Genomic DNA, 17,661 nt, shown 5'->3' with positions numbered 1-17,661 from the left:
AAAAGAATGCAAACAGAGGTTGCGTTGATGTCCGTAGCTAGGTAGTGAAGACTGCTGAAGTTATTGCATACATTGAACTCTGTATTTATGAGAAAGATTGTGGAGGAATTGATACCACTGGAGGAGACAAAGGATGTGTTGCTGCACCATGTTTAACGAAATTACAGCCAAAGTGCAGTGTTGGACCTGCTGAGTGTGAGACAATATTTTCTTATCCACTCTTCCAGGATGTACAGGCATTTGGGAATGTCAGCAAATTGCTCCTTAAACCTTTTTTAAATCTCTTATTAGCACTTTACATGTATTTATTTAAGCTGGGACTCTGCCCTTTATAAGACCTTGCAGAGAGCCGGTCCTCAGTCCCATCTATGCAGCCAGATTCCTTACTAGGCAGGACCTGCTCCTACCCATCTTCAAGAACCCTTTGTTTTTCTGAAATGGATGGCAATTTAAGTCACTTGTTTTCTCTTTCCAGCTGTTGGCTATGAAGATGAGAAGATCAGGCAGTACCAGCAGCTGTTGAAGAGCCTCCCTCCTGTGAACAAAGCCACGCTGAAGGCACTTATCAATCACTTGTACCGGTGAGAAAGCTAAATTTGGGTGTGGGCATAACCTTTGATGCGGTTCAGGGAGAAGGTGGTGTTTTTGTTCAAAGGCCGCTCTAGAAAATCGTATCTTTAGCACCACGTTCTATCTCATCAACTGGGTAAAGCACCATAGTGATCATTGATTTGGAAAAGAGGTTTCAGTCTTTCAAAGGGTGGATGGGTGGTGGTCTTTGATTGACCAGTTGAAACATCTGCCTGTCTTCAGTCATCCTTATACCTCCATGGAAGGCACAGCCCATGAAGCAATGCATGAAGCATTGCCTGTGCACCCTTATCCTGTAGACGTGTTCCTCTGGAGCAAGATTGCTTCTGCTTCGCACTTCAGCTGTGGACATTCAGCGTCCTCTGTGAACACTCAGTGCCCGCTATCAGTTCCCAAAAGCATCCTGGTAGGATGTTAAGATCGTCGGAAGCTACTCTCCTCACCCAACCACGTTTTAGGCTGGCCACAGTTGTTGGCCGCGCTATTTCTATTACCCTTCCAGCAGCCTGGAACAAGCTGCCAGTGGAATTACGGAAAGAAACCAACCTGCTGTGCTTTCGGAAGAAGTTAAAAACTGTGCTCTTCCAACAAGCCTGGGTGGGGCTGTAAACTCTCGAATGGCCCTCTGAATGTCTGCTGTGCGTACCTGACAAAGCGTTTCGAGACCCCCGGGTTATAACACGCTATATAAATCGAAATAAATAAAGAGTGGGCAGAGATTTCAATAGTCCAGGGTATGACCCACAGTACCCTTCACATAGGAAAGAGGCACTCACCCCTTTCCTGAGAGGCTTCTCTCAAGTCCAAGATTTTAAGGGAAGGCCACAGAGTTGTATACAGCCACAACCACCCTACACCTCTGGCTGGTTCTGCCGGAGCCACTGTAGACCATCAGTCAAGTCAGGCACTAAGTGGTAGAGGTCAGAACTAGCCAAGCAGAATAAATAGTAATTGCCTTAACCTGAAACTCTGATGAGATAAAAGCAGGAAAGGGGCCAGTGAAAGCTGCCGTAAAGTCCATATTAATTTTGCTGAAAGCATAGAATTACATCTGAGCAGTGCTTAATTTGAGCCGGTGGTGTCCAACGGGGGCCACTGCCACTTATTTTTGGGCACCAGCACTTTTTTCTCTGCATCAGACATATATCGAGTAAAAGAGAGGGAAAAATGCACAAAGCGGGAAGTCCATCACAAAGGGAAAAAGCAGGAGCCTACAAGAGTGGGGCAGGGAGTACCTGGTATTCGAGTAAAGATGCATGAGGTGGATTCCAGGGTACGCAGCCTCAGTATTCGGTGCATCAGTGCTGGCCGTGGGCTTCTGAGCAGAGCTTTGGCTACCGGCACTCATTCTTTTACAAATTAAGTACTGCATCTGAGCAACACGAACTTTCTAAGTGGTAAGAACAAACAACAAAATTGCCACATTGTGTAAGGACTGACCCAGAGATGAACTTCAACACTCTACATGCTTCTTCATGCTTCACCTATACTTAGTATTGTTTCCTGACACATTAAAACTCACCCCTCACCGCCTGTCACCTCAATATTGTAATCAACCCCCAGCCGCTCCCCCCTAAAGCACTCCTATAGCTAGCGAGGGTCATGCTATTTTGATAAATCTGCTTACAGATAGGCAAAAACCACAGGAAACTGTATCGAGCTTTAATGAAAACCCCTCTTAGGTACAGGGGTGCTACCTGGGTCCCAGGCATGGCCGTCGTCCTTCACAGGAGAGAGCCTCGTTTAGATCCTCTAGGCAACAGAAACTCTTTGTTCTTTGTAATCCTGTTACCTGCATATATGAAATGTTAACTCGTGAACTGCCTGAAGCAATGGGCCACAATAGCCCCCAGTCGGCTGTTATTTTGCATTCTTGCATTTTTGTTGTATATGTAACTGTGTCGACCCTTTGTGTCTATTTCTTCAGCTAAAATACACTCTCTACAGCTCCTGGCTTTAAAAACTCCCAACACTGTGTTGATTTGTCTACACTTTGTCTGCAACATCCTTCAGACAACACCACTGGTTTCAGACAAGCTTTGTGATGGGCGCAGGTGTTTATCAACCAAGATTTACTCACTATATGTAGATCATGAGCTTTGAAGCTTCGGCCGCTCGACTGACCGACCAGGGTCCCATGTGCAGCATATTGTCATTATTTTGTCATTATCAAGACTGATTTTGAGCCAGTCATTAATTAGCTCTCCTTCCCTCCCGCAGGGTCCAGTGCTTCTCCGGCTCAAACCAAATGAATACTCACAATCTGGCCATCGTTTATGGTCCAACGCTCTTCCAGATGGACGGCCAAGACAACAAGGCCGGCCAGGTCGTGGAGGATCTCATCAACTACTACGTAGAAATCTTCAGCGTAAGTTGTTTTCCATTCTGAGGGCAAAGTCTTACATGTGAGCAGAGGAAGTATACAAGGATGTGAATGATTGGAGAATGATGTATGAGAAGTAGTATTGAATGAGGGAAGAAGCTTTTCACAATATCTCCTTTCTTCCTGACTTGCACTAGTGTCTTTGGTTTTTTTTTGCGCGCTTGTTAATAGTTGTGTTTCTACGAAAGGGGACTGCAGGTCTCTGTGGCCTGTCACTTTATGGCACTGAGGTGCTTTAAAGCCACTGGGGCAAACCTACTTCAGTGGCATATGCTATCATTGGCCCACAGAGCAGGAATTAACTTAACGGAGCATGTGTCCTTGCTTCGGAAAACATCTGGTTGTTCCTGCGCATGCACAGCACCATTTCTGTTTGATTTGAACATGTTGGTTCTTTTTATGTGGCTGGATGCTTTGCCGTGTTGTAATGTCAACCACTTCATGAACTAAACCAACAAGTGCAGCAGTTGTTCCAGTTGTAGTCCTTCTTGTAGAATCATCTCAAGTGTGCAAGTAGAAGTACATTTCCGCCTGCTATTATATATAGGTAACTCCAGTGGATCCTGTGTGCTTACCAGTACCAATGTCTAGATGATGAACAAGAAGGTGGGATGGAGCTGGAAGTCTACAGGGTAAGAGAAACTCAAAATAAGGACACCAAAGCAGCTAAATGCCAGGGAGCATCTACAATGGGCTGTCACTTAAGTACCTTTAAATCTGTGGGGCACAGCTTTCCTGAAGAACAGTGGATTAACAAAGGGAAAACTCCCTATCTTCACAGGGGCACTTTTTCCCCTCTCCCCCACCTGTAAAAGTCTGACTGACTACAAAACAGTCTTTGGAATGCCCTGAGTGAGCCCTGCTGTTTACATCTACTGTCTTGGCTCTCCCCAACCATCCATCATATGCAGCACTTGGAGGTAGCAAATACAAAATCGATCCCAGTGTGGCTATGGCCACCTCTGCCACACACAGATGGCCACACATCCTCTACACCAAGATGGTTCACACAAGCAAGATCCAATTCCCACATAAATGTGGGAAGGATCCATTTGCAAGGGACTGGCAGACCACTGAAAAGGGTGGCAGAGGCCTGCAAGTGACTGTCCCTGTCACGGGCAAGTAAAAAGGCATGCCTTCCCTTCACTCTCTTAACAGTATTGCTACACATGGTCAGTCCTCTATAGTCTGGTGAACTAACAGTAGTCACGCTCAGTAGTGAGGGTGGAAATTGTGTGCCTAATCCAAACACACAAACACCGATGGGCTCAGATGGACCTTCGATATCACAGTTGTGAAATACACGAAGCCTCCTTGATACATGTACTGTTATAAAGTCTTTGCCTCTACTAGAATCTCATTGCCACCGCTGTAACTTCCCACCTACCCCTGTTCGAGTTGGCAGTATGGATTGTACCTTGGATTTTCCCTGGCATTAAAGCACAATTGTGTTACCTCTGATTTCAACAAAAATTTACACACAGGGGTCACCGGATGTATGACATTACAACGCATGCTTTTACCACGCATGCCTTTACAACGCGGTATTTACAACGAATACCTTTACAACGCATAGTGCTTTGGGGCGCTGGATAGTGAATAGTTTAATTTACTATTCCAACTCCAGTCCCCGTGGATAGTAGGGAAGGTGTTGGATAGTAAATTAAATCTATTCCCTATCCTAGAGCGCCCCCCAGCGCAATGCGTTGTAAAGGTATTTGTTGTAAATACCGCGTTGTAAAGGCATTGCATGGTAAAAGTTGCGTTGTAAAGGATGTTTCCCATTCCCACCACCACTGGGCTGATATAATTTTTTAACTTTTTGGAGACAAAACACAATGCTGTTCAGAAATCTTAGAAGGGCTTTATTTTATTTTTTTATTTATTTTTAAAGTTTTATATAGCGCTAGCTTAACCTGTAGGCATTAGAGCGCTTTACAAACACACAGTAAACAGCAGAAGGACATTACATTACATCGTAGGACGGCAGTAAGGAAGCAAACCAAAGAAAAAGGAAAAAATACAGCATGGGAAAGAAATATGCAGTGCAGCGGAGGGGGAGAGAGCAATAAAAAGAAACAGGTGAGAATGACATAGTCCGGTCACCTACTTTCCTTGAATGTCCAGGGGGAGAGGATACAACTCGAATATAAGTCTAGGTAAGTTGACGTTGGTCCTGATAGTATTTGTTTAGGAGATGGAGTTTCAGGTCCCTTTTGGGAGAAGAAGGGGTTGCATCTGAGGACTCCAGGGAGAGCGTTTCATATACTGGGAGCGTTGCCAGAAAATGATCGGTATTGGGTGTTTTTTTTTTCATTTTCGGAGGAATAAGAAGGAGAGAGTTGGAGCTTCTCAGCGTTCTGTATTTACCTGCTCTTATCAGTTTGTTATTTAGGTAGTTGGGGGCAGGAGAGTGAAGGGTTTTGTGTGTGACGCAGTCCAGTTTATACATAAATCTCCCTTCCATGGGAAGCCAATTGAGGCAGTTGAGAGCTGGAGTGATGTGTTCAAATCCTTTAACTCCAAATACGAGTCGAGCGGACATAAGCATCAACTAACTCAATCAGTGTTTGTCTATGTATTAATTCACACAAACCTGCTCATCAGATATGGGTGAGGTCATTGGTCCTCCTTAGACTTAAAGTCACTGACCATTATATCAACCCTGATTGTGACCCCACCTTGCCATTTCTGTGATTGGGCAGATCTACGCTTCTTAGTAAAATCCTTGCTGATGGATACATCTGCCAGTGGATTCCTCACCTTGTGAATATCCCCCTGCGTCGGCAACGTTCGAAAAAATCTTTTGTAGCACCCTGGCGTGGACGACGTCACTGACTCCTTATTAGGCCTATGTTGGCGTGATGACATCAGTTCCCTTATTTCCGGCGGCGTCGACGCGAACGGTTTCGCGGGATCTTCTGTTGAGTTGATAGTACCTTTGTTACTATTGTGAGTTTTCTGTATCTCTTCGGTGTTGCTGTCTTCTGTCGTGATGTCGTCGAAGAAGACTGGGTTTAAGCCGTGTGATTCCTGCGGAAAGATGATGTCGATTACAGATCTGCATGGTGACTGTCTATGGTGCCTGGGTTCGGATCACGACGTCCAGGGTTGTCGATCCTATATGAAGATGAAACCAAAGGCTCTTCGAGAACGTGAGGCAAAACTTCTTGTTGCCAAATTGAAGGGTAAGGATGCAAGGAAGAGTTCGAGGTCGAGATCGAGAAGCCCGAAGTCAAATTTGAGGTTGAGGTCCCAGTCGAGGTCGGCATTGAAGTAGACTTAGGGACATGCTTCCAGATCATCTAAGAAAAAGCATAAGAGAAGGAAGCATAGTTCAAGACACCATTCCGGTAAGGAGTCAGATTCGAAAACGAAGTCGTCTTCTAAAAGGCATCGTAAGGACATGCTATCACCCTCTCCATTTCAGAGTCCTGGAGGTGAGGCCTCGCCTTTGGAGTCACAGGAGCATTCACCGGCTCCGGTGTTGAATTCGTCTCTGGATCCGTCTCAGTCTTCGGGACATGAGGAAGAAGATGAAGTTCCTGTTGCTCAGGGTTCGACGACTCCGGTTCACCAACCCGAGGAACAAGAGGCATTGGTTCCGGTGCAGCCTCCTCAGGAGCAGCCAGTGGGTTCGTACCCTCCTTTTCCGGGTCCACCCTCCTTTTCCAGGACAGGACCCTTCGCATTTGTTAAACGCCATGTATGGTGTTTATGCGAGAGCCATGTACCCCTCTGGAGCACCTGCTGGTCCCATGGGTCCATTGGCATACAATTTGGGGGTTCCCTAAGCCTATGCTCCGGCGCCGTTCTTGCCAGCTCCGGCTCCATCTTGGCACCTCTCGGCGCCGCCAAAGTCATCGACGCCATTTACGGCTTCACGGGCTCTGGAACGACCTCGAGATCCAACTCTAAGTTCGACGCCGGCTCCAGCTCCATGTTCGACGCCGGCTCCAGCTCCATGTTCGATGCCGGCTCCAGCTCCATGTTCGATGCCGGCTCCAGCTCCATGTTCGACGCCGGCTCCAGCTCCATGTTCGACGCCGGCTCCAGCTCCATGTTCGACGCCGGCTCCTCGTTCGACGCCGGCTCCAGCTCCTCGTTCGACGCCGGCTCCAGCTCCTCGTTCGACGCCGGCTCCAGCTCCTCGTTCGACGCCGGCTCCAGCTCCTCGTTCGACGCCGGCTCCAGCTCCTCGTTCGACGCCGGTTCCAGCTCCACATTCGACTCCGGCTCCTTCGGAGTCGATACCGGATCCGACGACATCGGTACGAATAGAGTGGTTGAGGCATAAAGCGCAGCGCCTTTTGGAGGAGAAGAGTTATGGGGAAGCTGAATTTGAAGAAGGTGAGCTTCAAGATCAGGAGGATTATTTTGACGATCTACAAGATGCAAGTGGTCTATAACTGTCTCCTGATTGGGAGTTGGCCACGGTGTCTGATGCTCCTTCTAAAGATGTGGCTCCCTACCTTGTGGTAATTAAAAAGGCTGCAGATCTGTTGAATTTGCTTTGCCATCTGTTGAGTATAAGTCGAACATTCTGACTGAAGTCCTCCATTCAACTTCATTTGTGGTTGAGCCTTTACTTCCTTTTACTGAGGCTCTAACTGATCCCATCTTGGAGGTATGGAATAGACCACTTAAGGCTCCTGCAGTTTCTAAGGCCGTTGCAAGGCGTTATAGAGTGGCTCCTGGCGACCCTGAATTTTTGTCTACTCATCCCTTACCAGAGAGTTTGGTAGTACAAGCTGCCTGCTCTAAAAGATCTGCAGGTGCTTTTCCCTAGGTACCTGGTGATAAGGATTCAAAAAAAGGACCAAAATGCAAAAAAAGTGTTTTTGTCAGGCAGTGTGGCCCTAAAATCTACAAATGCCACTTGTTTTGCTGGGTCGATATATATCCATGCTTTGATGGATACTGTTAAACAGCTGTCTCCTAAACTTCCTGAGGAAGACAGAAAGAATTTTAATGAGGTGATTTCTGACACGCGGGCAGCTGCTCGGCAGGTCATATAGAGTGGTATTGACACCGCGGATTCGGTGGCTAGAGTCATGGGGTCTTGCCTGGCTGAAGACTTCCGAGTTCTCTGCGGATGTTCAGGCTGCTTTAATGGATTTGCCCTTTGATGGCTCAGGCCTTTTTGGTAAAAAGCTGATGCTGCATTGGAGAGGTTCAAGGACAGCAGGGCTACACCCAGATCTTTAGGTTTGCAAACTAGAGGATCTGTGTGCAAAAGATATAGGGGCTTTGGAAGATCTTCTTTTCGTCCCTACAAGCAATCACAGCAACAGCAGCAGCAACAAAATCCGTTGTATAAATCTTACAGGGGCAAACAAAGAGGTCGTCCTCGAGGACGTCATGTCTCCTCTTCCTCTACCCACCCCCCTCCTACTACAGCAAAGCAGCCCTAGATGCACCATTCCGGATCATGCAGGTCCTGTGGGGGGTCGGCTTACCTATTTTCTACGGGATTGGGAATCGGTCACGTCGGACCTTTGGGTTCTCAATCTCGTAGAGAATGGGTATGCACTTCCCTTTCAGGAATTCCCTCCGAATTACCCTCCTTGCCAAGGTTTTTGCTCGGAGGACCACCTGCTACTTCTGCAGGAGGAAGTCCTGGCATTGTTGAGAAAGAGTGCGATAGAGGTGGTTCCGGAGCAAGAAAGGGGTCAGGGATCCTACTCCTGGTATATCCTGATCCCCAAGAAGGATGGCCGTCTTCGTCCAATCCTGGATCTCAGGATCTTGAACCTTTACCTGAAGCAGGAGAAGTTCAAGATACTCACCCTTGCGCCGGTTCTTCAAGCGCTGCTGGAAGAAGACTGGATGGTGTCGATCGACTTGCAGGATGCATATTTTCACATCCCAATCCTGAAGTCGCACAGAAATTATCTTGGTTTTACGGTGGGATCGCAACATTACCAGTTCGTGGTCCTTCCGTTTGGTCTTACTACTGCGCCTTGAGGCTTCACCAAGGTGATGGCTGTGGTGGCAGCACATCTCAGAAAATCAGGGATTCCAGTATTCCCTTATCTGGACGATTGGCTGATCAAGGCGGAATCTCCAGAGAAAGTGCTCCATCATCTGCAAGTCACAACTCAGTTGTTGTACAGGTTGGGTTTTTCGATAAATGTACCCAAATCTCTCCTGGTGCCCTCCCAGCGCAACCTGTTCATTGGTGCGGTACTGGATACAACTGTATGTCGGGCATTCCCTCCTCCACAACGGATTCGCGACATACAGGAAATGATTCCTTTATTTCACAATGGAGCGGTCGTTCCAGTCTTGAAGGTCCTTAGTCTGCTCTGTCTGATGGCTTCCTGCATTCTGCTGGTCAACCAAGCACGCTGGCATATGAGGGCACTCCAGTGGTGCCTCCACAGGCAGTGGTATCAACACAACGGAGATCTCAGGGAGTCGATCAGGATCTCCAGAGAAATTGCAGTGGATCTGTCTTGGTGGAGTGTGGAGGGCAATCTGTCTCAGGGAAAGCCCATCCAACTACCTTCATCGGTGGCCACAGTAATAACGGATGCATCCACTCTAGGGTGGGGTGCTCATCTGGGGGATCTGGAGATCAAGGGTCTTTGGTCTCCAGAGGAAAGGTTGCTTCACATCAACCTTCCGGAATTGCGGGCGATACGTCTGGCACTCAAGGCCTTCCCCCCCTTCCCTTCACGGTCGGTCGGTTCAGGTTCTGACGGGCAACACCACCGCGATGTGGTATGTCAACAAGCAGAGAGGAGTAGGGTTGCAGTGTCTCTGCAGAGAGGCTCTGCGTCTCTGGTCCTGGGTTCAGGATCATCAGATTTGTCTGACGGCAAATCATCTGGCCGGAGTTCTGAACGTGCGTGCAGACAGTCTCAGTCTGCAGTTCTCAGCCGACCACGAGTAGAGGTTTCATCCAGAGGTAGTTCGTCACATCTTTGACGTGGGAAACTCCTCGGGTGGACCTGTTCGCCACTCACGAGAATGCTCACTGCCCGTCATTCTGCAGCCTCCAGTTTCCGATGCAGGGAACCTTGGGGAACGCGTTTCAGTTGAGTTGGGACTCACAACTCCTTTACACGTTTCCTCCCATACCTTAGATTCCTTGGGTTCTGAGGAAGATTCGCCAAGACCGGGCCCAAGTTATTTTGATCGCCCCGGATTGGCCAAGAAGGGTGTGGTACACATATCTACTCCACCTCTCCTCGTGCCCGCCGCTCCGTCTCCTTCTCAGGGCAGATCTCCTCACTCAGATGGAGGGGCAAGTTCTACACCCCCACCTCCAGACCTTACTCCTTCATGCCTGGAGATTGAACGGGGCAACCTGTATTCCTTTTCTCTCCCACATGATGTGGTGGATGTCATTCTATCGGCCAGGCGTGACTCCACCAAGTCAATCTATTCATACAGATGGTCTAAATTTGTGGCTTGGTGTGGGGAGAAGTCCATTGACCCTTTGAGGGATCGTTTATCTGACATGCTTCAATTTGCTCTTTTCCTGGCTCAGCAAGGGTTTGCTGTAGCTACAGTTAAAGGTTATCTTTCGGCTTTGTCTGCTTTTCTCTGCCTGCCGGATCAGCCGTCTTTATTTAAATCTCCTGTGGTTCTAAGGTTTTTAAAGGGTCTTATAAATACATTTACTCCTACTCCCTTTATTGTGCCTCAATGGGATTTGAATCTTGTGCTTACATTTCTAATGGGTTCTCCTTTTGAACCTTTGCACAAGTGTCTCATGAGACTTTTATCTTTTAAGACGGTCTTCCTGGTTGCAATTACCTCGGCAAGGAGGGTAAGTGAGCGTCAAGCTCTTAGTTCAAAGCCCCCGTTCTTGACCATTCATGCTGAACGCATGGTTCTTAGGACCAGGGCTGCTTTTCTGCCTAAGGTGGTAACTCCTTTCCATCTAGTACAGTCCATTACCCTACCTACCTTCTATCCTCCCCCTCACCCTTCCAAGGAGGAGGATAGACTTCACCGCCTGGACCCTAAGAGAGCGGTGAGTTTTTATCTTGATAGGACAAAAGACTATCGAGTGGATGACCAGCTCTTAGTTGGATTTGCTGGCTGCAGAAAAGGAAGAGCTGTGCACAAGCGCACGCTTTCAAGATGGATTATACTAGGCATCAAGATCTGCTACTCCCTGGCGGGTAAGGACCCTCCAGAGGGAATAAGAGCTCATTCCACTAGAGCAAAGTCTTCTACATCTGCTTTGTCTAGGGGTGTTCCTGTAGAGGGCATTTGTAGAGCAGCGACTTGGGCTTCCCTCCACACTTTCGCGAAGCATTACTGCTTAGATTCCGAAGTGCGGAGGGAAGGCCACTTTACGCGTTCTGTCCTCCAGGATTTTCTGGTATAGGAGTTTGGACACCCTCCTTCGGGAGTGGGGACTGCTGTGGGACTCTATTCACAAGGTGAGGAATCCATTGGCAGATGTATACATCAGAAGAACAAGTTACTTACCTTCGGTAACGCTTTTTCTGGTGGATACAGTATCTGCCTGTGGATTCCTCACATTCCCACCCTCCTCCCCGTTGTCCACTCTTCTATACCTGAGTTCATGACATTATTTACATGTATTTATATGTATGTGTGTGTATATATATATATATATATATATATATATATATATATATAGATAGATAGATAGATAGATAGATATATTCACTGAAAAAACCATAGGTTTTACACCAGTTATAGTTAGCTGGAAGTTTTACTCGCATAACACCATTGAAATTCCCACGTTATAGTTAGTTGGACTCACTATAACTTGCGCGTGCAATGCACTGCTGATGACGTCACATATTACATCACTCATGACATGGTCAGTGACATCACTCATGACATCACTGATGACACCATCCTTGTGACAGAGTGACAGACCTCCTTTCACTGTAATGTAACCCTTGAAACACATATTCAAAAATAGAAACTAAAATTTAAAAAAAAAATGGGGGCCACTTACAACAACCAATTCAGTAATTCCACCATCTATATACACATCCACTCATTCACCAACAGTTCTATATAGTCACTCATACATATACTCACTCATCATATGTAGTGATACACCTATGCATCTTGTTACACACCAACAGTCATCCAAAAGATACTCTCACACATACTCACACATGCAAATAAACTATTGAACATCCATTTATTTGCATATACAGCTATACACACACTACCACTTTACTTCTAAGGAAACTTACACATACTTACTCTCTTAAACAATCACTTATAGAAACACACACTAATTTAAACAGGAACTCTTACAATCCCTCACTCTCACATATACTCACTTATATACATCAATATTCACATATACTAGATTAAAACATATGTAGTTACTGATAAAGACACTAGTGAGACAGTCATTCACTCACTAACACACACATATACACACTCATTCACCCATATAGTCCTGCACATATGCTGTCTTCGAAACAGATACAAACAGAGAGTCAGTGATTCATGCATCTACCACCAAACCATACAGACACTCATACTGATACTAAAAAAATCTAATAACCCATATACATACACATGTCGCTACTCACCAACCCATGCAGCCACTTATACACAAAGTGAAACACTAATACATATATTTAAATATTTAAACATTACTCTCTAATATATGTATTCACTAAGATACACTTAATAAACCAGTTAACCAATCAATTTGTTTTTCAAAAAACATCCATGTAAACACTTATTTAAACATTTATTCTTCCATCAACTTTTACATATACATATATAACACAATTTTTTTTTTTAAAAAGACACATTCACAGGATGGTGTCATCAGTGATGTCATGAGTGATGTCACTGACCATGTCATGAGTGATGTAATATGTGACGTCATCAGCAGTGCATTGCACGCGCAAGTTATAGTGAGACCAACTAACTATAACGTGGGAATTTCAATGGTTTTATGCGAGTAAAACTTCCAGCTAACTATAACTGGTGTAAAACCTATGGTTTTTTCAGTGAATTTAATAGGTTTTTTAAATGCTAATTCCTAACTATCACTGGTGTGAAACCTATGGTTTTTTCAGTGAATTTCATAGGTTTTTCAATAGCAAATCTCTATAGGTATGAAAAGTAATATTTTTTATAACGAATTTTATATTGTATAATTATGTAATTTATTTATTTACTTTTTATTTATTTTTTGCCCCGGGGCGCGTACCGGGGAGCGCCCCGGTCAGCGCAATGTGGCGGCGCGCCCCGGGCCGCGTACCAGGGAGCGTCCCGTTGAGCGTCCCGTTAGCGCTATTTTCGCGAACGAAAACAACATGGTGACGTATCGCGTATACGCGTGATGCGTCATATGACGCACAGCGTAAGCGCACCCGGAATCACGCGATCGCATACGATCGCGCAACATTTTGACGCGCGGGCGCGCCCCGGGGCGCGTAGCGTAAGCGCGTCGGGTCATGTGACCTGAAAAAAACACTTTTCATTCGTTGCTAAATTGTTTTTTAGAAAGAATGAAATCCCCACCCATTTCCTTCACTTCTTCTTTCACTTTTGTGACTGAAAGACCTGCCTGTTTTGCTGTCGGTTCTTTGTTGGATATCTTGGATTATCATGGCTGCCAGACCATCCAGCAGTGAAGATGACTCCAATGAATTTATCGATGAAGAGCCTCCTCAGCCAAAATACAAAGAACATGATCTGTCACACAGTCCTGTCACGGGGTAACCCCAATAAAAGATATTCTTTTGGAAACTCCAAAATGATTCGCCATGTGGAGAGAAGGCACCCCCAGAATTTTGCCCGGGAAAGTGTCAGGGCTCTGGCACAAAAGGTTCCCAGTGATGGGGCCTCTACATCAACCGGAGGACGAATACCATCGGTGAGGGGGAGATCACAAGAGCAGGTTCTGAACATTCAGCCTGCTTTTAACAAAGGCGCCCTTAAATGCAGATACTGTGATCAGCTACTTTTCTGTGGGGAGCAAAGTGTTCTGCTCATGGTTCGAGCATTGGAGAACCATCACTGCCGTTACCAGCCCTAATTTTTTTGAAGTTTTTTTTTGCTCCTGTTGAGCAGTTTCCATTCCCTGTTTTTGTTGTAGTTCTAAAAATAGAAAAAAGAAGAAAAAATAAGTTATTTTCAGAACTACCTCCAATTCTCATCAAAGAGCTATATTCTTAAAAAAATGAAAAAGAGTAAGTGCAGTGGAGTGCATTGATAAATGAAAGGAAAATGAGTAAGAAAGAACCGAAAGGTATGAGAGGAGAAAGGAAGTGAAGTAGGGGGACTGGAAGAAGGTGAGTGTTGGGAACGAAAGTAAGGAGAAGGAGAGTGAACATGGGGGAAGTGGTTATTCAAACAAAATGTAGAAAAGGAACGGGGGTGTGGAAGGGTAAGAAAAGATGCATTGCTGGAGTTGCATCATTTTTGTGACACTCTCCAGCAATGCATCACTTTTGCGCTTACAGATACGTCTGAAATACTGACGTATCTAAAAGTACTTGCGACATAATACGTCATATATTTAATATGACGCATGAGTAGAAGACTGGAGGCCTCATTTATGAGGCCATGCGTCACTTTTACGCCACCGGTGCGTCACTTTTTGTGACGCACCAGTGCTGTTAAAAATGCACCTTAGTCTTATTTACAAAGTGACGCATCTAGGTAGATGCGTCACTTTGTAAACCCCTGCACCACATTCTACCTACGTCAGGTGTAATGTATGCAAAAGGGACATATTGACGCAAGAAAGGGTCGTAGAGGTGACGCAGTGAATGAACGGGGTTTTCCCCATGCTACGCTCCCCGGTACGCTCCCTGTAGGTAGATGCGTCATTTTTTAAACCTCTGCGCCACATTATACCTCTTTCAAGTGTAATGTACACAGAGGGGTCATTTCTCCACAAAAAGCCTCGTAATAATGACGCAGTGAAATCTATGAGATTTCACTGCGTCACTTTTAGGACACTGTTACGTCAAAATCTTGCACCTGCCTGACAGCAGGGATAAGACTGAGGCAAACGCTTTCACATAGGGCTTTCCCCATGTGATAGGATTCTGACACCTAAGCAGGAGTACAGATGAGATGAAGCCTGTCCAGGGGAGCACAAAAGGTGAGGCTTGTGTCCAAGAGTGCAATGGACAGGACTAAACTGGAGTAGTGTGCAAAAAAAGATGAACCTCATTTATGAGGCCCTGCGTCAGTTTTGCACTGCTAATGCGTCACTTTTTGTGACGCATCGGCGGCATAAAACATGTACCTTTTTGCGCCATATTTAAAAAGTGACGCATGTAGGTAAGATGCGTCACTTTTTAAATCTCTGCGCCACATTATACCTCTTTCAAGTGTAATGTACACAGAGGGGTCATTTCTCCACAAAAAGCCTCGTAATAATGACGCAGTGAAATCTATGAGATTTCACTGCGTCACTTTTAGGACACTGTTACGTCAAAATCTTGCACCTGCCTGACAGCAGGGATAAGACTGAGGCAAACGCTTTCACATAGGGCTTTCCCCATGTGATAGGATTCTGACACCTAAGCAGGAGTACAGATGAGATGAAGCCTGTCCAGGGGAGCACAAAAGGTGAGGCTTGTGTCCAAGAGTGCAGTGGACAGGACTAAACTGGAGTAGTGTGCAAAAAAAGATGAACCACATTTATGAGGCCCTGCGTCAGTTTTGCACTGCTAATGCGTCACTTTTTGTGACGCATCGGCGGCATAAAACATGTACCTTTTTGCGCCATATTTAAAAAGTGACGCATGTAGGTAAGATGCGTCACTTTTTAAATCTCTGCGCCACATTATACTTCTGTCAGGTGTAATGTATGTATTGTATATATGTAATGTACACAGAGGGGCATTCCCCCGCAAAAAGCCTCATAATAATGACAGTAAAATCTATGAGATTTCACTGCATGACTTTTAGGACACTGTTAAGTCAAAATCTTGCGCCTGCCTTACAGCCTAAGTAAGTAAGACTGAGGCAAACGCTTTCACATGCAGCTTTCCCCATGTGAAAGGATGCATTGCTGGAGTACAAGCATTCCATTTCATTACTGAAAACTCACTATTTTACAAAATACATTTCCTCTCTCTTGCAAACAATGCTACCAAGCATTACCAAAAAAATAACACAAACCAACAGCAAACAAGCTCAGTGTGCTTCCTAATCGTTTTTCAATTACCATTTTATGAACAGAACACAGGTCCTATGTACAAGCATTCATTTTCACTACTGAAAGCCATTAATTTACCCTAAAATCGTTTTTTATTTAATATTTTATGAACAGAGCACAGATCCTATTTACAAGCATTCATTTTCACTACTAAAACCCATTGTTTTGCACTAAAATCGGTTTTCAATTAACATTTTAGAAACACTGCACAGATCCTATATACAAGCATTCATTTTCACTACTAAAACCCATTGATTTGCACTAAAATCGTATTTCAATTACCATTTTAGGAACACAACACAGGTCCTATGTGCTTCATATACAAGCATTCATTTTCACTACTAAAACCCATTGATTTGCACTAAAATCGTTTTTCAATTACCATTTTAGGAACACAACACAGGTCCTATGTGCTTCTTAATCTGAACTCTCTATCTAAATGAATCATAACTCACCTTTACAAATGCTTTAGGAGATTCACAACAGTGTCAGATACACACACACCAATATTTATTTAGCAGAGCAAAAGGTATATTCTCCAGGCACTGCAACCATTAATGGCACATAAAACCTCTAATTCTACCCACATATTGCTCATGGTAACCAATCAAAACTCTTCCCTCTGTATTTTCAAACCAACACCCTTCCCCCCTCAGCCCTTTCTACCAGTTACCATAGCAACTCCCTCCTCACTGAGCTCTCAGGTTTTAAAGTTTATTCTACAATGTTGCAAATTCCTTAGCAAGGATGTTTGACCTGCGAATACACCAGCTTATCTGGTGCAATGTTTCTTTAAATGACTTTTTTTTAACCATTCAAATTACTTCTTACACAGAACACAACCATGCACCCTAACTTACAGTTTTCAACTATCTCAATCTACCAATCATTGCTTGTGATTCAAGAGCACTGAAACTCCACAGGTTTTTTTTTGCAAACTCCTACTGTTCCAACTGCCATTTTATTCCTACACTTCATCTGACTGCACCACAACCTCCTCTACCATGTATTCTGTCTGGATTATTGGACATAGCTATATCCACTGGGCTCAAAGGTATGGAGCTACCAGAAATTTTCACAACCTTGATTTACCAAATGTGAACATTAAATGGATTGGCCAGAGAGGATTGAGATGTCACCAATTGATACCATTGGTGAAAACCTTTTTGCATTTGCCACACCCTAACCTCATAATTCTGCACTGTGGTGGAAATGACTTAGGCACTTTGACTGGGGTAGGTCTGGAAATGCTTTTAAAGGACACCTTTGAACAATTGATGGCACTTTTTCCTCAAACTGCCTTGGTATTTTCCAATATATGTTTCTGCTTTCCTGACAGACTATGGTATGGATTCCATATACCACAATAACTTCTATAACAACATGCTAGATATCTACATAAAAAAGGTGTACATTGAATTTAAGACTCTGCATTGGTACCTACATGTTGGTACTTAAATCACCCACACAACACAACAACTCTATTCAGAGCTACCCTACCTCTAAGCACTTTAAATTATTATTTTACTCTTTCACT

At 44.9% G+C, this 17,661-nt stretch overlaps 1 protein-coding gene across 13 annotated transcripts in view; it reads left to right on the top strand.

Moving 5' to 3' along the window:
- Positions 1–17,661, top strand: part of ARAP1 (ArfGAP with RhoGAP domain, ankyrin repeat and PH domain 1) — an 800,765-nt gene that overhangs the window by 719,732 nt on the left and 63,372 nt on the right. For all 13 annotated transcript variants that reach the window (XM_078658604.1, XM_078658609.1, XM_078658605.1 and 10 more), the window contains 2 exons: positions 476–581; positions 2,812–2,959. In XM_078658604.1, coding sequence (XP_078514730.1) covers positions 476–581; positions 2,812–2,959 — 254 coding nt within the window. The remainder of the gene's footprint in view (positions 1–475; positions 582–2,811; positions 2,960–17,661) is intronic.

The sequence above is a fragment of the Lissotriton helveticus genome, chromosome 8 (assembly GCF_964261635.1).
Source record: "Lissotriton helveticus chromosome 8, aLisHel1.1, whole genome shotgun sequence".
Taxonomy (NCBI): Eukaryota; Metazoa; Chordata; class Amphibia; order Caudata; family Salamandridae; genus Lissotriton; species Lissotriton helveticus.
The sequence above is the reverse complement of the archived record's forward strand: the minus strand, read 5'-3'. Positions and strand labels throughout refer to the sequence as shown.